The sequence below is a fragment of the Lepisma saccharinum genome, chromosome 14 (genome assembly GCF_977018435.1).
Source record: "Lepisma saccharinum chromosome 14, izLepSacc3.1, whole genome shotgun sequence".
In the NCBI taxonomy this organism is placed as follows: domain Eukaryota; kingdom Metazoa; phylum Arthropoda; class Insecta; order Zygentoma; family Lepismatidae; genus Lepisma; species Lepisma saccharinum.
The window spans coordinates 64,856,779-64,879,565 of record NC_139242.1 but is presented as its reverse complement, the minus strand read 5'-3'; the positions used below and the strand labels follow the sequence as shown (position 1 = coordinate 64,879,565).

The 22,787-nt window shown below is 37.6% G+C and overlaps 1 protein-coding gene across 2 annotated transcripts in view; it reads right to left on the bottom strand.

Annotated features, from left to right (window-relative positions):
- The window catches only part of pins (G-protein-signaling modulator pins), a 66,380-nt gene that overhangs the window by 34,509 nt on the left and 9,084 nt on the right, over positions 1-22,787 (bottom strand). For both annotated transcript variants that reach the window (XM_083135813.1, XM_083135814.1), the window contains exons 2-8: positions 13,609-13,714; positions 12,369-12,598; positions 8,039-8,174; positions 4,370-4,512; positions 1,505-1,628; positions 794-909; positions 388-554 (exon numbers count right to left, since the gene is read on the bottom strand). In XM_083135813.1, the coding sequence (XP_082991939.1) occupies positions 388-554; positions 794-909; positions 1,505-1,628; positions 4,370-4,512; positions 8,039-8,174; positions 12,369-12,598; positions 13,609-13,650 (958 nt within the window). In that variant the 5' untranslated portion in view covers positions 13,651-13,714. The remainder of the gene's footprint in view (positions 1-387; positions 555-793; positions 910-1,504; positions 1,629-4,369; positions 4,513-8,038; positions 8,175-12,368; positions 12,599-13,608; positions 13,715-22,787) is intronic.

The following is a 22,787-nucleotide window of genomic DNA, read 5'->3' as shown; positions in this document are numbered from 1 at the left end:
TTTACAGGCCAACGAAGGTCTGGCATCTGGACGGCAGTATAATCCTCTGTAGGCTTACGTGTTGTCCATTCTTTTGTCCTTATATGTGCTGAGTGCTCCTTTACAGCTTCAGCTTATAATTAAGTAAGTTCTTAGTTCTCAGAGACAAGTATTGATTTTAGCTACAGTAATGGGCTGGAACACCATATAATGTGACTGGTGCAAAATAAACCAAGTGTTGATGCACCCAAAATGTTTTATCAATCTATCAATTAATTAAGTATATTTTCTCATCCAAATAACCTTAACATTTTTAAACAATGAGGAAAAAATATAAGATATTATAAGTATTTTTTTCTATTAAGATCTTGTTTAAAACAGAGACCGAACAATCAACAAAACATATACCTTCGCCAACCTTATCCAGAAGTTCTTGTGCTATCCTTAAATGGCGGAGGTGGTAATCAATGGCAGTTGGGTAATCCCTAAGCAATGTGTATGTGTTTCCCAGACTATAACAGGCTTGTGCTTCAACAGCTCTATCTCCCAGTTCTTGTGCTAAAACAAGTGTTCTCCTGAAAATGCACAAATAAAACAGAATGAGTTACAATGAAGGATATTTACTAACATTTAAAAAAAAATGTTCCCCTTCCACTGAAGTCACAAGGTGTGGCAATTTTTTTAGGAAAATGCAGATATGTGCAAAACATTCATTGAAATTAATTGCATCTTGTGGAAATATTGGCCACAATGCCTCTTAAGCTTTATAAAAGTTTCAAATAGTACGCCAAAAGTTTCTGATATTTCAACTTACTTGTAATGATCTGCAGCTGTTTCAAATTCACCGAGAAATATGTGAGCATTTCCAAGATTACTATGTGCTCTTCGCTCAGCAGCTTTGTCCCCAAACTCTCGGGCTATTTTTAACCTCTGAAGAAAAAAGAAAACCACAGTAATCAATAAATTGAAAAGAAAAAGATTACATTGTAACAACTGTGCATATTGACTAGAACTTGACACAGCATTTAACTCTCTTACTATGAAAGCATAATTTTTTTTGCAAAATGTATTTTATAACACAACACTTTGGATAAGTAGGTTCTTTCCAATCACCATCGAGTTGTCAACTTCGTATTGAACATCTCAAATACAATATAGTCATATGAAACTTAGTTTGTCATTGTTTACAGTAATATAATTCAGAATAGACATGGTTGTGAAACTTTTCACATTGGGAAAAATGTAATTTTTCAAAAAAAAAACTTTAAGAAACTCATAACATCAATCACAATGTTTAAAAATAGCATAAAACAAATCACAAAATCAATTTCTCCCCAAAATGTTGTTGCCAAAATAATGAAAATTATGTAATTTGCATAAGTTCCTGGATATTTAAGTACTCACCTGTGGAACATGCACATAAATTATTAATTATTATAATTGATACGGCAATCTGTTACAGATTTAGTGGCTTACTTTGAAATAAATAAATAAAAAAAGACATGCAAGAGTTTAAATAACATACCTCTTCATGGAAGCTTATTGATTGACTGAAGTTTCCAAGAAGATAATGAGTGTTTCCTAAATTACCACATGCTCTACCTTGGGCTGCTGTATCACACAGTTCCTTCATTAGTTTCAAATTTTCTCTGAAATTAAACAAAGTAAATTATGCAAAACTGCAATTAATTTTTTTTTTATATAAATTTAATATCATATTTGTATAAATAAGAAGACCTAGGTCCATGGATCATAACAATAATTCTTATTATCTTGAAAAAAATATAAATATTGTAAAGTACCACTACCATTACCGTATTCATCCATGTATAATGTGCACTTTTTTCCAAAACTTTTGTCTCAAAAACTGTGGTGCGTATTATGCACAGAATAATTTGGACAGCCAACATGAAACCATGCATGAACTCACTGTCACTGAATGTAACATGTATATATCAACAGGGGCAAATACAGATTACCAGGTTAGATTTCTATAGTAATAAAAATTATATTAAAAAAACCTATAAAAGTGAAATGGCCATTTCCCATGATTTTTCTCTTTTATCAGAGCATTTTGAGACATGGAGAAAAGTTGCACCGTTCTTTTAGAATTCAAGCACGTACCTCCCGCCACATGCAATTTTGATCTCGCTTTCTTTTACTACAGAATAAACAAGGTGCGCATTATACATGCGTAAATACGGTACTTTACTTGGGGGGAAAGGAGAGTTTTAAGCTCTCTTTCACTAACTTTTCACATGTACATGTTTCTGCAACTTCTAGCAGAGCATTGTTTAATATTCTAACAAAACAACAGCTGGTGGATGTGAAGGCAACAGTCAATAGCTAGAGCAAAGGTTTTGTTGTGATTGGTCAACATATATCTTTGAATTTGTGTTTCTCTTAATTCATGTTGCTTCTCTGCAGCCTTGGCTAATCATGATGACATGAGGAAATTGATGAAGGGACACACGCAACTAGGATTTGAACCCGGGACTACTGGCATCGTAGCATGTTGTGATAACAAATCTGCCATGGAGGTCAGCAAGAAGGGTGATACGGTGATTACTTGAAATTACTAAAAGGATACTCATAAAGCAACAGTCATGGACAGGCCAGGACTCGAAACCTGGAACCTTTGGAAGAAATATCGCAAATTGGCTGTACAGGATTTGGCCACTTACAAAATACAGTGGAACCCAATTTTCACTTTTCCACGAATACTTAATCTTCCTGGTTGCAGTAAATAATTTCACAACAATGCATGAACAACTACGTAGGTTGTTAATAAAGTAGTGGCAACACTGTCAGGAAAAGGTAATGACCGCGTGCATGTGCTATCAGGCAGTGAGCAATGTCAGTGTGGGCCCATGTCGATGTGTGGAGTGCCAAGTGTGGTTGGTACAGTGAGTGCTGTGGTGTATGTACGACGTTGAAATGAACACCATTTTCTGTACTACTCTAAAACATATTTACAAAGGTAGAACATTGATTGTGGATCAAAATCCAGGTTACATGTGGAAAAAAATGCACGACAATGTCAGCAAGACTTGCACAAAGCCTGAAGCAACAATAACTTGCCTTACCTGATGGTTGCACAATGGTGACAATATCGGGAATCCAGCATGATGCAATTTTCCTCATGTTGAGGTTGTTCTCACAGATGCATCACAACCTTCTAAAGAAATGCACTTACGCATTATGCAACCATCAGGTATGGCTAGGTATTGTTGCTACAGGCTTCATGCAAGTCTTGCTGACATTGTCGTGCATTTTTTCCACAGGAAACCTGGATTTTGATCCACAATCAATGTTCTAACTTTGTAAACATGTTTTAGAGAAGTACAGAAAATGGTGTTTATTTCAACATCGTACATACATCACATCACTCGCTGTACCGACCACTTCTGGCACTCCACACATGGGCCCAAACTGACATTGCTCACTGCCTGATAGCACTTGTACATGGTCATTACTAGGGCTCGGAAGTTGAAGACCTATAAATTGCCAAAAAAAGACCTCATATTGTCAAAAAAAGGACCTAAAAACGGAAAAAAGGACGTATAAATTTGATGCAAATGAATTAATAACTTCAGTTTTAATTACATATTTAATGAATATGGGCGGCACCTCCTTATCTGACTTGAGATCTTTGCAGGCACGTGCTGTCTGGTCATATACACCGCACTGAAAGTTTCAAACCAAGAGAAAGTTGTCACTTACAGCGCGACCTTCCAGACAAGTTATGGTTAAAGGACCTTGTACCATACCTACTTCAGTCGTCCAAAAATGTTTTTCTCTCGTTTCAGGGATGGTTCTAATATATTTATTTAGTTATATTTTATTTCTTTACTACAGAAAGGATGTTTAAGAGGTGATGAACTGATGATGATTCGAATTCAGAATGGGCAGTAAAAAATGTACTGGAAAGAAGGTGAAGTTGCAAAAAAATAAAAAATAAATAAAAGCCGTTAAGACCTAAAAAAGGACCAATAAGGCAAAAAAGGACAAATAAAACCCACCTTTTTCTGGCCTACAATGACCCAAAATGAACATATATTATGTTAGGCTTCATCTTCGGACACTAGGGAAAAAAAGGATTTTTCCTCAACTTCCGAGCCCAGTCATTACCTTTTCCTGACAGTGTTGCCACTACTTCATTCACAACCCACGTATTTCAAGCCTCAATCTAAATGATGATAAATGCATTTCCTTCTGCAATCATACAGGTAAATAATCTGCAAGTTTCATCAATCCTGATATGAGACTTAATATTCATATGACAGTGTTAGTAGTAGAAACTCACACATGTATTATTTCTCACCAACTTTTCTGCTCTTGTTATCTTACTCATGTCAATACTCTACTAAAAATTCTCTGCTTTACTTACTCATAGTAAAATACTGCCTGTTCAAGGCAAGATCTGACTTCTTCTGGGAATTCACCTGGATCCTGCTGCCCTAGACGACCTATGTGTTTTCCTTTGGCATGGTAAACATTCCCTAGATTGTAGAGAGCTCGTCCTTCGCCAACCTAAAAAAAAATAATAAATAAATAAATAAATGAAATCTATTCATCCTAAAATTTATACACATTTCACAGGAGGAACCTTGTGAAGCCTGATGCACGTGCATTTAGTGCTCCGAAATTTCACCTGTTTTCCGGTTGCTTGGGTGCTGCTGTGCTTGTCTTACTTGTGATGTGGACTCGAAGTACTGCAAGAGAAGAAATGCTGGACAACTGCAAGTGTGTGGAGGACTGGTTGCTTAGTTACAGGCGATTTTCTTTCTCGCCCATGAGCTCTGATCGAAGTCTCGTGTGGACAGCTTCTGGAAGCCGCAAGAACAACGCTTCCCGTTCCCGCCAGCCACGTGGCTCGATCCAGCACTGCCTCTTGGTTGCGGCGTTCTCCCTCCTGCTGGCAGGCGACATTCATGTCAACCCTGGTCCCCAGGCAGTTTCCCGAGAAGAATGTGGTTTCCGTATATACTACCAAAATGTGCAAAGTCTAACCAAAAAGTTATCGACTCTGCAAATGTTCTGTAGTGAATTTCACGAATACGACGTGATTGGTTTCAGTGAAGTGTGGTTTAATGAAACGATCGGCGATAGTGAAATACCCCTGAAGGACTTTCAGGTATTCCGCAACGATAGAGGTTCACGTGGAGGCGGAGTATTGTTACTGCTAAACAACAAGTGGCCCTGCATCAGACGTCTGGATCTGGAAACGTCATGTGAATTAATATGGACTCTGGATAATATAGGCTCACAAAAAACTTTTAATCGGCTGTTTCTATAGACCCCCGAAATCTGGCACTGCAACCTTGTCAGCATTATTAGATTCTGTGCTGAATGCTATGAAGGAAACTGACATCATTCTTATGGGCGATTTCAACCTTCACATAAAATGGTCATCGTCGAACTCTGGCGTCTGCATAGACAATGATGACATGTGGTTTTTTGATCATTATATCAAAGCGATTGGACTTCATCAGTTTGCAGACTTCCCCACAAGACGCACAGAAACTCTTGACCTGTTGCTGTCTTCGTACACAAAGGTCAAGGCCAAGCCTGGTGAGCAATTATATCGCCTCGGACCACAACCCCCGTCCATGCCGAAATCCGAGTCCCTGGAAAAGCCCCCAGGCCCTCCCCTCCTCCAGACCTGTCTACAACTGGAAAAGAGTCAACTGGGAGCAGCTTTCTCTTGTCACCAGCCTTGTACCGTGGACAATGATGAACCCCCTCCCAGTGGAAGAAGCAGTGGATTTCCTCGTGGACTGTGTACAAGCCATAATTAAAGATCACGTGCCCCTAAGGAAAACAAAAACATCCCGATTCCCATCGTGGTATAGTGAAGAGACGAAACTTACGCTGAAGAACAAAAAGAATGCATGGATCCTGTGGAAACAAGTCCCAAACGTTCATACACGGAACACTTTTACTCAATTAAGAAAACCTAGCAAAAACTTAATGCAAAGAGACTACAATAATTACATTCAAACTGTGACGGAAAGTGCTGCTAAAAACCCCAAAATGTTCTGGATGCTAATTAACTCACGCAGACAACACGACCGTATTCCCGTTCAAGTCTCCTGGAACGGTAAGTCTGCTACAAAGAAGGAGCGCACATCACTTTTTAACTCGTATTTTCACAGCAACTTTACAAATAATACCGCTACGGCACTGCCTGAAGTCAAGCCCATCACTCCATACACACACTCTCAAATCTCAACTAACTGCAATGAAGTCCACGAATTATTAAAATCTCTTTCATGTTCTAAAGCTAACGCTCCTAATGATATCCCTGGCATATTTCTACAACGATTAGCCCATATTCTATCCAAACCAATCAGCATAATCTTTAACAAATGTTTTTCCGAGGGTGTATTTCCTCTTGCATGGAAGCAAGCAAATATAGTTCCTATACTCAAACATGGAAACAAAACTCACGTTACTTCTTATCGTCCGATTTCCTTACTTCCTGCACTTGCACTACTAGCCGAAAAAATAATTTCCAATCGTATCCTTGCGCATGCTACTCCGTTCCTCTCTCTCACTCAACACGGTTTTCTTCCTCATGCTTCATGTGACACAAACCTTGCTTGTTTGCTCACCAATGCGGTTAACTGCCCGAGTGCCAAGCAAGACATGGATGTCGTTTACTTAGATTTTTCTAAAGCTTTTGACTCTGTCCCTCATACAAAACTCATCCATAAACTTTCAAACAGATTCAACATTCACGGACCTCTTCTTAAATTACTCTCATCTTACTTGCACGATAGAAAGCAAAAGTTGAAGACACTTGTTCCATGCAAGACAATCTCACACACATTGAACGCTGGTGCCAAGACTGGAATCTGAAAATAAATCCCGAGAAATCTGTTTTCATGAGGTTTACCCTCAAATCCAATTTTCAGCACCATCCTATAGATTATGCAACAAAATCATCCCGTTCGTACAACAGCACAACCATCTTGGAATCATTTTCGACAGCAAACTCACTTTCAGCCACCACATAGATTACGTAACTTCGAGAGCCATGAAAACCCTTGGGCTAATTTACAGATTTACAAATATCACACATGTTTCTGCCCTCAAAACCTACTTTACATTGTGCGTCTTACCTATTCTTGAATATGGTTCCTGTATTTGGTCAATGGCCTGTGATAGCAATATAAAGAGAACAAACAAAGTGGTAAATTTCTTTATCAGAATAGTCAAACATAGATGCCCAGCCCTTGCAAACTTTTCCAAACATGAAATTCTGTCCACTCTTCAAATTCACGATCCTTCCCTTCACCGTCAAGTTTCAGATATAACATTTCTTTTCAAAATCATGAACGGACAACTTTTCACTAACAAACTCTTGCCACATCTTCACATCCGGATCCCACGTACCAACAGCAAATGCAACAACTTCTTTTATACAAAAACCTCAAGGCTATCCCTAGAACAAAGGTCATTTCTCTATAGGCTACAAACAAGGTACAACACACTAACTGATCCTCCAAGCTTCCATCTATCTAAGCAGGCTTTCAGAAATGTGTGCATCAAGCAGCTGAAGAGAAATTAATATTTGTTATACCCTTGTTATTGTTTTATTATCGTTTATTTCTTATTTTTTTATTATTATTATTCTTGTTATATATGTGTGCATCCTTCTCATTTGTTAATTTCTATTTTTCTCGCTGTTGATATCCTGATATAAAATGGATTCTCTCTGTATTCAGGATTTCTCAAATAAATAAATAAATAAATGACATTCATGAATGTAATTGTGCCTCAACCAGGGACTGAATTTGTGTCTTTGGGATTCTATGCTAATGCTTTACTAAGAAATTACCATGCCAAACCTCTGGCATCCTCACAACCTCTATAACTTAAGTCCATGTGTCAGTTTTTATGCCAGTCACCTTGATAATGGTAAATAACCCAAAGCTATTAGAGGAATCTAACCTTCCAACCATTCTGAGATTTAAAAACAGTCACTAGTCACAAATAAAATTCTCAAAGCTGACAAGAATTTTCCCTTCAGCAGTCAGGATAAAATACTAACCTTGTCATTAAGTTCACGGGAAATCTCTAGATGACGTTTACAACAAATCATAGCTTCGTCAAATTTTCCCATAACTTTCAGTGTGTTTCCAAGGTTACCACTGGCTTTAGCTTCACCTAGTTTATCACCCATCGTCCTGTAAGGAAAGTCCACATTAAAATGCACAATAGTGAGACAAAAGTGTTAATTATGAAATGTTCAATTTCATATTTTATGATGGTAACTACAGAAGATACACCATCACTTTCCTTTACTTAATAATAAAATGCATAGAAAAAAACTGACATTGATTTGTCAATTGAAAGCGGTATATTTTCATTAGCTTCCCTAGTACATATATTTCACCACCAGCGTTACAATGTACATAAAGTCTAGGTAAGATTGCCATGTTCTCCTAACCATGGAGCTACTTCACAGATTTGCAAATACATAGCAAGCCATCAAGAGCGAATTGAATGTTCCAGTGATAATTTCTTGGTTCATAAAGACTTACATGACTGGCACATTATGATACTTCTCTTTGGATTTCATGATTATTGCATAAAAGTTCTTTATTTTTATTGGATTACAAGTGACTGTCAATGTGAACACGAGAACAAGACTGAAAAAGACCCCAGTGTATTGGAGGATTATCTGCAGGTGCAATATGAAGTGCCCAATCATTCAAGAGCCACTGAAACTACCCCTGCAAGCTACCGTTAGTTTATATCGGTGATTTGGCAATCCCTTGTCTAGGTGTTAGGAAGGATCTGTAGGAATTATGTGACCTAGAGAATCTGTTACAAGTCATTTCCTACATCTGTTGGAGGCTTAAAAAACTGGTCTCCCATCCCGATTGGTACTTTCTCTTAAATGGCTGCCATCTTGAATATTTATCATATCATCAATCATACAACAATTTTGTTAAAAAACATTACTGTTACTGCTTTCTGGTGTGGCATTTGTAAACTTAATGAGAGACAACAAGAGAGAGAGAAGGGAAAGACGGGGGCCTTGTTTTTCATATTGAAAGTCTAATCGATAAATCCCCTTTTACTGCAACCCATAGCACCATCAAGGACTCACAGACTTGATATTTCTATAAATATATTGCAAAATTATACTTTATACATATACAGTGAGTGCAGAAATTATTCGTACACCGTGCCAATTATTATGAGAACAGGTGGAAAGGGTGAATACGACATGTAAAGATCACCAAACCCTGAAAAGACAATAGAATGCACATTGATTCATCTATTCTGTCGAAAAACGGATTTTAACATTAATACATACACATACCATAAGCATAAAATACACCCAAATCACAAGCAATGCATATAAAAAGTATTCGTACACCCAGGAAGTCTGGAGGAGAAAGCTTACTGTAATGCGGAGATAAGCAAGTCTCTTGTTTTCACCTGTCCTGTGCACACATCACGCCAGCGATGCTAATCTCCAGTTGCTGCAACCAAATGTAACGGGGGAGTGCCAGTGTGCGACACACAGTCAAAATGGGCCACAATGCGAAAGAGATTACTGAAAGTGAGCGAAAATTGATTATTAAATTGCATAATCAGTGTAAAAGTTTACGGGAAATCGCCAGACTTGTAAACAGATCCCAGTCGACCATTCAAATGATAATTGACAGCTTTGGAGAGAGAAAAACTGTGAAGAACAAACGCAGAAGTGGGTGACCACAGGTGCTGAGACCAGGACAAGCATTTTATAGTGCGTAGGATCAAGCAAACCCCCAAAACGAGTGCTCCAATGATAGCTGCAGAACTTGAAAACTGAGGCGTGAACGTATCTGCAAGCACAGTGAGAACGAAGGGTATCATGATCAAGTACCTCGTAAGTAATTTTGTGTCAATCCAACTAACAGGAAGAAACACTTGCAATTTGCTGCTAGCCATCAAAATAAATCGCAAGACTTTTGGAAGTGGGTTATATTTACAACCAAAAGCAAATATAACTTATTCGGATCGGATGGAAGACATATGGTATGGAGAATGAAGAACAAAGAACTCGATCCTAAGAACTTGTCACCTACTGTCAAACACGGAGGTAGTTCCATACTTGTATTGGGCTGTATGAGTGCTGCTGGGGTCGGCAGTCTTCATTTCATAGAGGGCACAATGGAACACAGAATGTAAACTGCTCGCCATTAAAATTGCAACACCCAGAAGGAAATGAGATAGAAACACGAAACTTGGCAAATATGTAGTTCATAATAAGATAAAAAAATGATTACAGTTAGAGCTCGGTGGTGTGACATGTGACACGTAGAACATGGTTGCATAACCCCAAGGAGCTAGTAGCGTGTACAGCCTCCACGGGCAGCAATAACTGCTGCAACACGGCGAGGCATGGACAGAATGAGTCTATCGATGTCTGCTTGCGGTACGGCGTCCCAAGCGGCTTCCACCGGTGCCAGCGGTCTTCAACATTACGTGCCGGCAACCTGAGTTGGGCCAGCCGGCAACCCACCATGGACCAGACATGTTCAATTGGCGACATATCCGGCGAACGTGCTGGCCAAGGAAGCAGGGGCACGTGATTAGCTTCCATAAATGCGAGGACATTCCTTGCAACATGGGGGCGTGCGTTATCCTGTTGAAAAGTGGCATTATGCAGTGCATGGATTAATGGGACAGCAACAGGGGTGAGAACCTGTGTGATGTACCGTTGGCTGTTCAATGTCCCTTGAATACATACGAGATGCGAACGAACACCTATGGCGATGGCACCCCATACCATGATACCCAATGAAGGCCCTGTGTGATGATGCATGATGTAGGCATCATGAAGCCTAGTGCCACGGTACCGCCACACGTGTGTACGTCCATCATGATGTTGTATACAGAAGCGGGATACATCAGAGAACACTACAGCATTCCACTCCGCCATCCATGCACGACAGTCTTGGCACCATCTCAGACGCAAACGCCTATGCTCTAGCGTCAGAGGAATCCGCAACAGTGGGCGCCGGGAAAAAATTCCCCGGTTCGCCAAACGACGAAGCACGGTTCGTGGGGACACTGGACGTTGTAAAACATCCCGTACTTCATGCGCAATCCTCGTTGACATGGCCATTCTGTCTGTAAGGGCCATGCATATCAGACGTCTGTCCTCTCGTTCCGTCGTCCGATGCGGACGTTGTGAACCTCTACGTCGCTCTACAGTGCCTTCCTGGACCCACTGGTTCCATACACGGATCACTGTGGATGCATTCCGTCTTACACGGGCACCGATCTCATGGTAGGATAATCCGCATTCACGGTATGCAACAATTCGGCCGCGATCGAACTGGGAAACCTGCTGGAATCGCTGCTGTATTCGACGACGTGGCATTGCTGACCGATTTTAACATACTACACTCACGACCATGCACTTTCACTGCTCTTCTGCACCTATCTGACCTGCTACAGGTACCACTTACCAGATGGCATGGCAGGCGTACATGACGCATGACAGCCTTGAACACCTAATCATTTCCTTCTGCACCTCTCCTCTACACACTGTGCACATTTCGTCCGATTCCGATTACTCCTTCTGGGTGTTGCATTTTTAATGGCGAGCAGTTTATATTGACATATTGAAGAAGAACCTTCACGCTAGTGTGGAGAATATGGGTCTAGTTGCCAATTTTGTGTTCCAACAAGACAACGATCCAAAGCATACGGCTGCATACCAGATTGTGGCTTCTCTACAACGTGCAGGAACAGCTCCACACATCTCCCCAATCACTTTAAATGAACACTATTGAACACCTGTGGAGTATTCTTGAGGAGAAGATAAGGCAGAAGTAAATCTCCAACATGGCAGATCTCAGGAATGCACTGCAGGAGAATTGGGGTTCTATATCACCCGCCGTCACTTCAAATCTCGTGGAATCGATGCCAAGAAGACTTCAGACAGTGATCAGTGCTAAGGGATATCCAACGAAATATTTAGTTGAGATTTGGGACCAGATTCTTGTTTTGTTTTGTGCAATAAGATTGCTAACGAATACTTTTTGCGAGTATGGAAAACGATTATTTTCTTTCATGATATTTTGTCTGAGCTATGTATAATTTTTGTACTTCTTTTTTTAATGATATTAATAAAACAATGTGTAAACTCCTTTTCGGTACTGTTTTTCTGTAATTTGCTCCTCAGATCACGGCGTTCAGTCAGCATTACTCTGCACTGTATCGGTGTACGAATACTTTCTGCACTCACTGTATATAAAACTCAGGTTTTGTGAAATTAATGTCAGAATATGAAACTTTTTCTAAGGCAAAATCTACTGCACTCAACTGAGTATGCACAGTAAAAATATAGCAATTAAAACAGTGTATATGCATACCTGGCTAACGTAAGGTCATGTTTGTGATATTGCATAGCCTTAAGGTAATCTCCAAGATAAAAATAGGCATTCCCTAACTGGCTGTAAATGGCACTCAATGTCCTTAGATCATCTGTACCGGCCTGAATGGCAGCTTCAAAGAAAGCTACTCCTGCTCTACAGTCTCCAGCTTTACACAGCCTTTCACCTTCCAAGGCAAGCTCCAGGCAGGTACTACCATCCATCGTGGTCTGAAATTACACTAGTTACTTATTAACAGCAGATGTAAATGGTGATACAAAATTTGCTTCCTAAAAACTATATGGAACTGTTCATGATGTTGTGCAGAAAACATGGTTAAAAGATTACACAAAACCCACTGCACAACTATCTTAATGCATGAATTAAGAGTTTCCTTACTTTCACACTTGCTTTCAGTATTCCAAACATTTTCCTCATCTTCCAGTAGACCATTACACAATCAGAAATCAAGACCTTACAATATATCCATCCGAGTAAACTGAAAATTCCAACCAATGCAACTACTTATGCAATTTACGGAACTGCCAGTTTCGGCAGACCTAGTGTGATTTTTTCTGTCTAGAAAGCCAGACCCGATGTGCTGACAATGCATCATCCAATGAAATCATCATCTTCATCCATTTCATTTTATGACCATTCATCCCTATATCAGTGATTAGCCAAAAGTGGTACAAAAGTATAGTTAAATAAAACAAAACAATTAATCAAGTTTAAACCCAAGATGATTTAGTTTTAGAGATTGCAAACTCTTGAGCTTCTCACAGTTGACAATGTATGAAATTAACACAAATTCATATTAAAAAATGGTGGTACACATGAATTGATGTATAACCCCATTTAGTGTGTCATTTTACCTGAACAACAATTTTATGCATATACAACGGAACTTAAATTATACATTCATCATGGGGATGTGGCTGAAGAAGTTAGAATGCATGAATACTTGGGAACTATTGCTCCAATGAGACCAAAAAGGTTAAGTGCACAATGAGGGGAAAATGTAACATATGGGGGGACAAATCATGGTTCCTCTGTATGTAAAACAATTACTCTGATTTATGAAAATTAAACTACAGACGTCAGATGACTGCAAAATTTAATATGTTAATGCGAGTACTGTTAGGCATTAACATGAACTATTTTCAGAGATTTTTGTGCAACATTTGATGTTTTCTCTTCTTCAAGTTTCTCGCACTAAATCATTTACTTATATAGTTACCTGGGAGTTCCTGGGTATTTTCTCTGTGCTACCCGTTGACATCTTTCACAATGTATATACACAACTATTAATTTTGACAATCCCACACATTGTTCATGATTGGAAACTACAAATAAAAATTGCATCAGTTATAATTGTGTACCTAGTGTATGACAATATTATATAATTAAGTAATCAAACAAACATGCAAATAGTATAAATTTCAACAGTAAGTACAATTTGTTAATCTCACAATAATATTTGTATATTTGTTTCAACATATGCACTTGCATGCTTTTTCATCACTTATTGCAAGACCTCAACATTCAAATTTGGCATGAATCTCCGTATACACAGAAAAAAGGCAAAACATATTAGAAATGTAACATACGTATGTATACCAGTGGCTGGCAACAGTGCAGTGTGCACAAGATGGCTGCTCACAGTAAGCTGTGTTGCTGTTCGCACTTTGTTAATAAATAGGTGATTCAATGAACCTCGTTTGTATCTGAAATACAATATAAAACATGGTGCAGTCGCAGAAAATGGACGGATTGGTGTAGCAGACAGTTTCCGAATGAAGTAAGTTGTGCAGTTTTGACACATCGTCTATACTGTAAGTTCCTGGTCGGGTAAAATTCCAGTGATGCCTACGTGACTTGCGAAGGCTACAAATATGAAGCTGCAAAAGTGTCGAAGGAACTGGTGCTCTCTGGTAATTTGTGTGAGAATTGGCATCGCTTTAAACAGGCATTTCAAATTTACATGTTGGCTGCAGGCCATGAAGTGGAACCCAATAATGTTAAAGTGGCCATATTACTTAATGTGATTGGCGATGACGCAGTTGAGTTATTCAACATGTTTCAGTTGTCACAGGAGCATCAACGTAATTTTGAGTATGTGTTGCAACAGTTTGAAAATTATGCAAATCCAAAAGAGAACGTAGTGGTGGAACGCTATGTTTTTAATTCTCGTACACAGGAGGAAAGTGAAAGTTTTGTCACAGATCTGAAGAAACTAGTTAAGTCTTGTAACTTTGAAGATCAAACAGATAGTGATCTTCGTGATCGGATAGTCCTTGGTGTGTCGGATAAAACCCTGCAAGAGCGAATGTTGCGAGTAGGAGAACTGACGTTAGAGAAGGCCATAGAAATGGGTCATACTTCTGAAATTAGTAAGCAACAGGATAGTACAATTCAAAATAGAAGTGCAGTATCACCTTCAGTAGGAACGGTCACTCGTTCCAGTGAAGTAAATGGCAAGGGAGCCGTCAAGAAATTCGGAAGAAAACAACTACAAGGAAAGGAACAAGAATTCCTGTGCAAGAAGTGCAGGAGAAAGCATAAAAAAGCACCATGTCCAGCATATGGCAAGCAGTCAAGGCAGTGTGGTGGCTATAATAATTTTGGAGTGGGATGCAAAATTAAACAAGTGAAAAATGTGCAGATGCAACAACGAGAATTGAGCACGTCTGATAGTGAAAGTGATGTGCTAGGTGTAACATATGTAACGAGTATTGATGGTGGCACTAAAATGAGTGCTCAAAGTAAAACCAGTAAAGAATGGTTAGAAAAAGTTTAGGTAGAAAATGAAAATGTAGTATTCAAGGTGGATACAGGTGCTGAGGTCAATGTAATGCCAGGGAGAATGTTGAACCAAATCAAACCTAAGTGTAAAATGAAGCTTACAAAAACAGTGCTAGAAAGTTATGGTGGTGCAAGTATTTGTCCACTTGGAATCATAAATTTAAAGTATAGGACTAAATCTGCTAGTAGCAATTTAGATTTCATAATAATTAGAGATGAATATCGTCAGTGTAAACCAATTCTAGGCACAAAGGCATGTGTAACATTAAATTTGGTACAAAGAATACAGGTAGATTTGGTGTGTAATAATTAGGGCTCTGAAGTTGAGGAAAAATCCCTTTTTTTCCTAGTGTCCGAGGACGAGGCCCAAGAAAATAAATGTTCATTTTGGGTCATTATAGGCCAGGAAAAGGTGGGTTTTATTTGTCCCTTTTTGCCTTTTCCGGCCTTTTTTGACTAACTGGTCCTTTTTCAGCCTTTTTTTAGGTCTTAACGGCTTTTCTTTTTTTGCAACTTCACCTTCTTTCGACTACGTTTTTTATGCCCATTCTCAATTCGAATCATCATCACCTCTTAAACATCCTTTCTGTAGTAAAGAAATAAAAGAAAGAAAGAAAGAAATATATTTCAACCATCCCTGAAACGAGAGAAAAACATTTTTGGACTGAAAGAAGATGCATTTCATTCATATAGTTTTTTCGCACTGTGTGTTCCATACCACCAGAATTTTTTATTTTTTTATTCATTAAATATGTAATTAAAACTGAAGTTATTAATTAATTTGAATCACATTTATACGTCATTTTTTTTTCATTTTTACGTCATTTTTTTAATATTTTTAGGTCTTTCTATAGGTCTTCAACTTCCGAGCCCTAGTAATAATGAAACACATGAGTTTATTCAGAGTAATCAAGATGTTTTTGAAGGTGTAGGCAAATATAGTGGTACATTAAATATAGAGGTGGATGAACAGGTAATACCAGTTGCCAGGCCCCCAAGAAGAGTTCCTCATGCAATAAGACCCAAGCTGAAACAGAGTTTGGAAAAACTTGAAAAACAAGGTATAACTTGTAAAGAACAAGATCCACAAAATTGGGTTAGTAACTTAGTAATTATAGAAAAGCCTAATGGTTCTCTTCGTTTGTGTTTAGATCTGCAAGATCTGAACAAAGGCATCAAAAGAAATTTTGCTTTGATACCAACACTTGAGGAAATAAGTACAAGGCTACATAATAAATCAATATATACTGTGCTTGACTTGAAGGATGGGTTTTATCATGTAGATCTAAATGAGCAATCAAGTAAACTGTGTACTTTTAGCACACCGTTTGGGTGTTACAGATTTAAAAGACTGGCATTTGAAGAATCAATGAAAAAAATAAATTGGTGACATTCCTGGGGTTACAGTGTACTTTGATGACCTACTAATTGCAACAGAAAGTGAAGAAGAACATGATAAAATTATGAAACTGGTACTGAAAAGAGCAATGGAGTTAAATGTAAAGTTTAATCCGTCAAAGTACAGTACAAATTATGTGAAGTTAAGTATTTTGGTCATGTCTTTAGTAAGAATGGTATAAAAGTGGATCAGGAACAGGTAAAAGCAATTCTGAACATTGAAGATCCACAAATAAAAAGGAATTGCAAAGAATACTTGGTATGGTAAATTATCTGCATCAGTTTATACCTGGCATGTCTACATCAAGAGCACCTTTAAGAGAACTTCTTAAAAGCAATGTTGCATGGCAGTGGTTGCCAAAACACAGTAAAGCATTACAAGATTTGAAAAACATAGTGTCATCAACTCCAGTTTTGGCTATATATGATGCTAAAAAAGAAATTGTTATTCAGTGTGATGCATCAAGTGAAGGTTTGGGGTCCTGCTTAATGCAAGAGGCAAACCAATGGCATATGCTTTGCGTAGTCTCACCGAAGCAGAGAAATCTAATGCACAGATTGAAAAAGAGATGTTGGCTATAGTACGTATTTTCAGTTGAAAAGTTCCATTATTATGTATATGGGATGGTAATAGTACATACTGATCACAAGCCATTAGTCTCAATAATGAAGAAACAGGTGGCACGTGTGATGTCTAACAGATTGCAAATAATGAAAGTAAGATTATTAAAATACAGTCTTAATGTAATGTATCTTCAAGGTAAAAACATGCATATAGCAGATTTATTGTCAAGGTCTTATCTAAAGGGGTATAGCCCAAGTGATCCATTTCTTGTCTGAAGTTGTACATACTGTAACTAAACACTTACAAATAAGTGATTCAAGAAAGGAAGAATTTGTTGAGTTCACAAAAAGTGATCCAGTGTTATGTAAATTAATAGACTATCATGTAAATGGATGGCCTGATGACAAGAAAAATGTACCTGAAGAGTTGAAGTTATATTATAAGTTCCGTAGTGAAATTCATGTGGAGGAAGGATTGGTGTTTTTAGGTCATAAGGTAAATGAGTCAGTATTGGGAAAAGAAAGGAGATGTATACCAGTGGCAGGCAATAGTGCAGTGTGCACAAGATGGGCGCCCACAGTAAGCTGTGTTGCTGTACGCACTTCGTTAATAAATAAGTGCTTCAATAAACCTTGTTTGTATCTGGAATACAATATAAAACAAGAAAACTAAAAACATTGATCAAAATATATCATTCTTGGCTGCTACATCCTGTACGATTATTTAGCATATAAAAGCATTGATCAAAATATATTGTTCTTGACTGCTACATCCTGTAAGATTATTTAGCTAGTTGCAAAATATGGCATTTGATAATGATCCACACACACACAGCCATGGCAACTTCTTGTTTATAAAGATACCTCTGATGTATGACAAATTAATTTGTAGTGTCTCAGATGTGGCAATTTGGGTATGAACATGAGAGTAATACATATTTAGCGTAGAATGTCAACATCAAATTTTGTGGAAAAAAAAAACAAGTGATTTTGAGTGTCAACAAACAGATCAAGAAGGAATGGAGTGTGAGTGGTCGTGCAGATTGTAGGTAGCTGAAAATGTAACAAAAGTTCAAAATATACACAAAGTATTATTGCAAAGTACACAATAAAGTGTAAGATTAATTGCAGATGGTCGATTCTGTTCAGAGAAAGGGACAAGAACTTTGGTCTTGTGGATCCTGCTTCATGACTTCTGGACTAAAATGCCATTTACGAAACTGGACACACAAGGGACTTAACATGTTAGCAAGTTTTACTTGTGAAGATGAAGCCTACAAGGCAGGATAATCAGCACTGGACCTACAGTTTAAAGTAGGACCTGAAGCACTGCAATGTGCTAAAGTATATTGGGTGTCTCTCCCATTTAAAAATAAAAAGTAGCATGAAAATCTAGTTTTCTTTAAAGTATGGTTAGGACATAAGAGGTTTCTTTGTTGCTCTTCATCAATTTCATCTAGGTTCCCAGGTTTGAATCCTGGCTAGAGCATAGGTGTTCCATGTGAGTGTCCCTTCATCATATCATCCATCACCCATCCTCATTTTCGCAATTAGTAAAAAAGAAAAAAAATGCTAGTCAGTTTGACCTTTGTATCTGCTTACACAATGGGAGTAAACAAGAATGTATTATGCTCGTCAAGATCATAGCTGTCGATGAGTATTGCTTTGAGCCCATGGCACAGATAGGCTTAATGCTACTGGATTTAGAGTTTAAAGTGGGATGCGAATCAATATGTGCCTTTACCGGCTGTGGAACTTACGCTTTGTTATAAATACATAGCTTATTTGGAATATTGTGTAACTGGTGGTTCTTATACAGGAAGATAGTTTATTTTTATAAAAACTTGGTTTGAAAAATGTTGCTACAGTTTGTTGTATGTGGTGGAATTTCATCAATTCAATATCCTAATTAGCTGCTCAAGATATTCTCCTCCCGATTTTTGTACTACACGCGAATTGTTTAGAGTTACTCTAATAATAATTGATTGATTTAGTTTATTTTACTTCACTTCCACTTTTGGCTAATTGTGAAGATGAGGGTGAGTGATAATATGACGAAGGAATACTCACAAAGGTGCCAAGGCTGGGGTTCAAACCCAGGAACCCTGGCATCGAAACATGCTGTGCTAATTATTCAGCCACGGAGGATGGCTAACTCGAGGAATAATTCCCTTGGTCATAAATTATAGTAGTTCGAAGCCTTTTTTGTGTGTTAAACAACATTGTATATGCGTACACAACAGGAAAGAATGTGCATAAATATTAAGGCAATCAACTTAACAAATTTTGTCAAATGTCTTCAAACAAAAATTACTTATAACTAGGGCCCTGAGACTTTATGTTACAACTAGGGCTATGATTTTTATGATTTAGCATTTTTTTTTTTTTGGTAAGGGTGATGTGTTCCCTAAATATATAGAAATTCATATTTTGAAGAAACTAATTGAATTAAGGTGCTTTTTAAGAGCATATTTTGGCATATTTGGCCATTTCTACATGATAAAGCATATTTTCATGGATTTCACTGGTCTACGTCCATTTTGCTGACTGGAGGCTGATGGTTGTTCTTTAGTAATTCGAGGGTGGTAAATCCAAAACCGAAATCCGTTTTTTTCTATCACGTCAGGTTTCGGAGGAAAATAGAAAATTATCTAATATTAGGGATGTATATTTAGAGTAATGAAACAACGTAGTCCGTAAAGAGGTCACAAGATGGCAGCACATGGAATATTATAGTGATTATTATCTAAATCAGTTATTTGAACATTGTTAACCTCAAAACAAAGGACAAATATTACTAACTTTGTAAGGAAAGCATATAGTGCATATTTCGGAATTAAATTGGGTGACCAAGATAAATCCTGGGCACCTCATAAAGTATGCAGGAACTGTGTAGAAAAGAAGGAAAGAAATATGTTAGCGTCTGGAACAACCTTCATGTATCTGGACAGAGATAGGCATCTATTAAGATATTTTCAAAGGGACGAAGAATATGTCTATTGTACAGATGTGAAGGGACTAATTGAAGCTATGGGATGTATGTATAATGCAGGAGAATGGAGGCTTTTATTGATAGCAAGAGGAGTTTGAAGTGTGTGTTGATGCATAATGGCAATAAGTTAGCATCCATTCCTGTTGGCCACTCCGTACATTTGAAGGAAAGCTACGAAACAATGAAAGAACTGCTTCTAAAGAAAAAAGTATGCAAATGACAGTTGGCTTGTGTGCTGAGATCTCAAGGTCATTTCAATGTTACTTGGTCAACAAGCAGGTTTCACGAAATATCCATGCTTTTTGTATTTATGGGACAGTCGAGCAAGGAACGAACATTGAATACGAAGACTGTGGCCTGCCAGGAAAAGCTTTGAAGTCGGGGCGAAAAACATCCAGAACAAGCTGCTTGTTGATCCTAAGAAAGTGTTACTTCCTCCACTGCACATTATTTTGGATTAATGAAGCAGTATGTAAAAGCTCTGGATAAGAATGGGGCTTGCTTTAAATACATTTGCTCAAAATTTCCTGCATTGACGCCTGAGAAAGTAAAAGCAGGTATTTTTGATGGTCCTCAGATAAGGATGCTAATGAAAGATGAAGAATTCTTACAAACAATGAACCGCACAGAGAAAGATGCATAGTGTGCCTTTTCTGATGTCATTACAAACTTTCTTGGAAACTTCAGGGTGCACAACTACGAGGTTCTAGTTGAAAATTTGTTGGTGACGTTTCAAAAGTTAGGAGTAAATACGAGTGTCAAGCTTCACTTCCTGCACAGCCACTTAGAAGTATTTCCGTCCAATCTTGGTGCCGTAAGTGAAGAACAGGGCGAACGCTTCCACCAAGACATAAAAACCATGGACCACCGATATCAGGAGAGATGAAATGAAAACATGATGGCCGACTATTGCTGGTGCTTGCAGCGTGACGTTCCTGAGGTCACGTACTCCATAAAATCAAAGAAACGAAACATTTTGCCTAAGTAGGTATGCATGTTGTGCTATTCTGTGGTGTATGTTAAGTTTAGCATAAGTACAGGCATCAGGTGCTTACTGTATGTGCTCGTGAAACAAATTGATCAATTTGCCGGAATTACCTAAACTTTTTGTCCATTAAGAACTCCCTATTGAGAAAATAGAAACGTATGTTTGTTCAACAACGTGACGTGATACTCTGCATGAACATCTGACTACGTCGCATTCTCTTTGCAAGTGCTGTTGGAATGTAGCCGGATATAATTTTCTGAAAATTTTGAAATGTGACTTGTCAAACAATGCAACTTAATACCTGTTATCAGCTCCGCCACCTTATGTATAGTCCTATAATTTCATTATGTGCAGATATCTATATGGAAAATTGTTGGGGTTTAGCCCAGTAATATATTATTGTGAAAATTTTCAAATGTGATTTGTGAAAAATTGTGACGTGATACACTTTTTCTGACTACATATTTGGAATCAGCGACCTCAAATTATATAGAATCAGTTATAATATGTAAGTCAGCAGAAAAAGAAATTTCATTATGTGCAGATATCTATATGGAAAATTGTTGGAGTTTAGACCAGTATTATAATATTGTGAAAATTTTGAAATGTGATTTGTGAAAAATTGTGACGTGATACACTTTCTCTGACTACATATTTGGAATCAGCGACCTCAAATTATATAGAATCAGTTAAAATATCTAAGTCAACAGAAAAAGAAATTTCATTATGTGCAGATATCAATATGAAAAATTGTTGGAGTTAAGCCCAGTATTATAATATTGTGAAAATTTTCAAATGTGATTTGTGAAAAATTGTGACGTGATACACTTTCTCTGACTACATATTTGGAATCAGCGATCTCAAATTATATAGAATCAGTTAAAATATCTAAGTCAGCAGAAATCTTTTTTTCATATGTAGACCAGTGTTTTCGGTCATATTCAGCATATTTTCACTTTTCCAAGAAATATACAGTCATTTTCCAAGTGGATTCGTTCTTACTCCCATGTTCACTCGAGGTATTTTTTTTTTTGGCCTCCAGGAAAATCTTTTTCATTTTTAATTGAAAATTTACAGAAAGTATTCATTGTGCATTTCAACTCATCAGGGCACATAAAGTGAACTAAAAATAGTATGTATATGAAAATATTTCAGCATAAGTTAGATACTGATGTTTAAAACAGTATACTTATAAGGGCATATTTTTTCAAATTCTAGTGCATATTTTGCAAAATTTTAGGTCATAAGAGCATATTTTCGTGATTTTTAGGTCATAAAGATCCTAGCCCTAGTTATAACATATTTCATATTTGACATCGGATCAAATATTGGGGGTAAGGTCTTCATATATATGATGAAAATCAGATGAAATAGACAAACTTGATACAGAATATTTTGAAATATTTCACCAATTTCGCATTTTTACAACATATTTCTTCAATTTTCTTGTAATAAGACATATTTCTGTATAATTTCACAATTGTCTTGCACGAGGGATAGTTTATATTATTGATAGCACGATAAGAAAATTATGGACAAAGAAATTAAAAGCAGATGCCAACTTTTCTTACCAACTAGTACAGAACAATAATACCCCCCCTCCTTTCTATCCCACCGACAATTGATAAGCTGTGTGACCATTATTGAGGAAAAACGTTCTCCGTCACTGTTG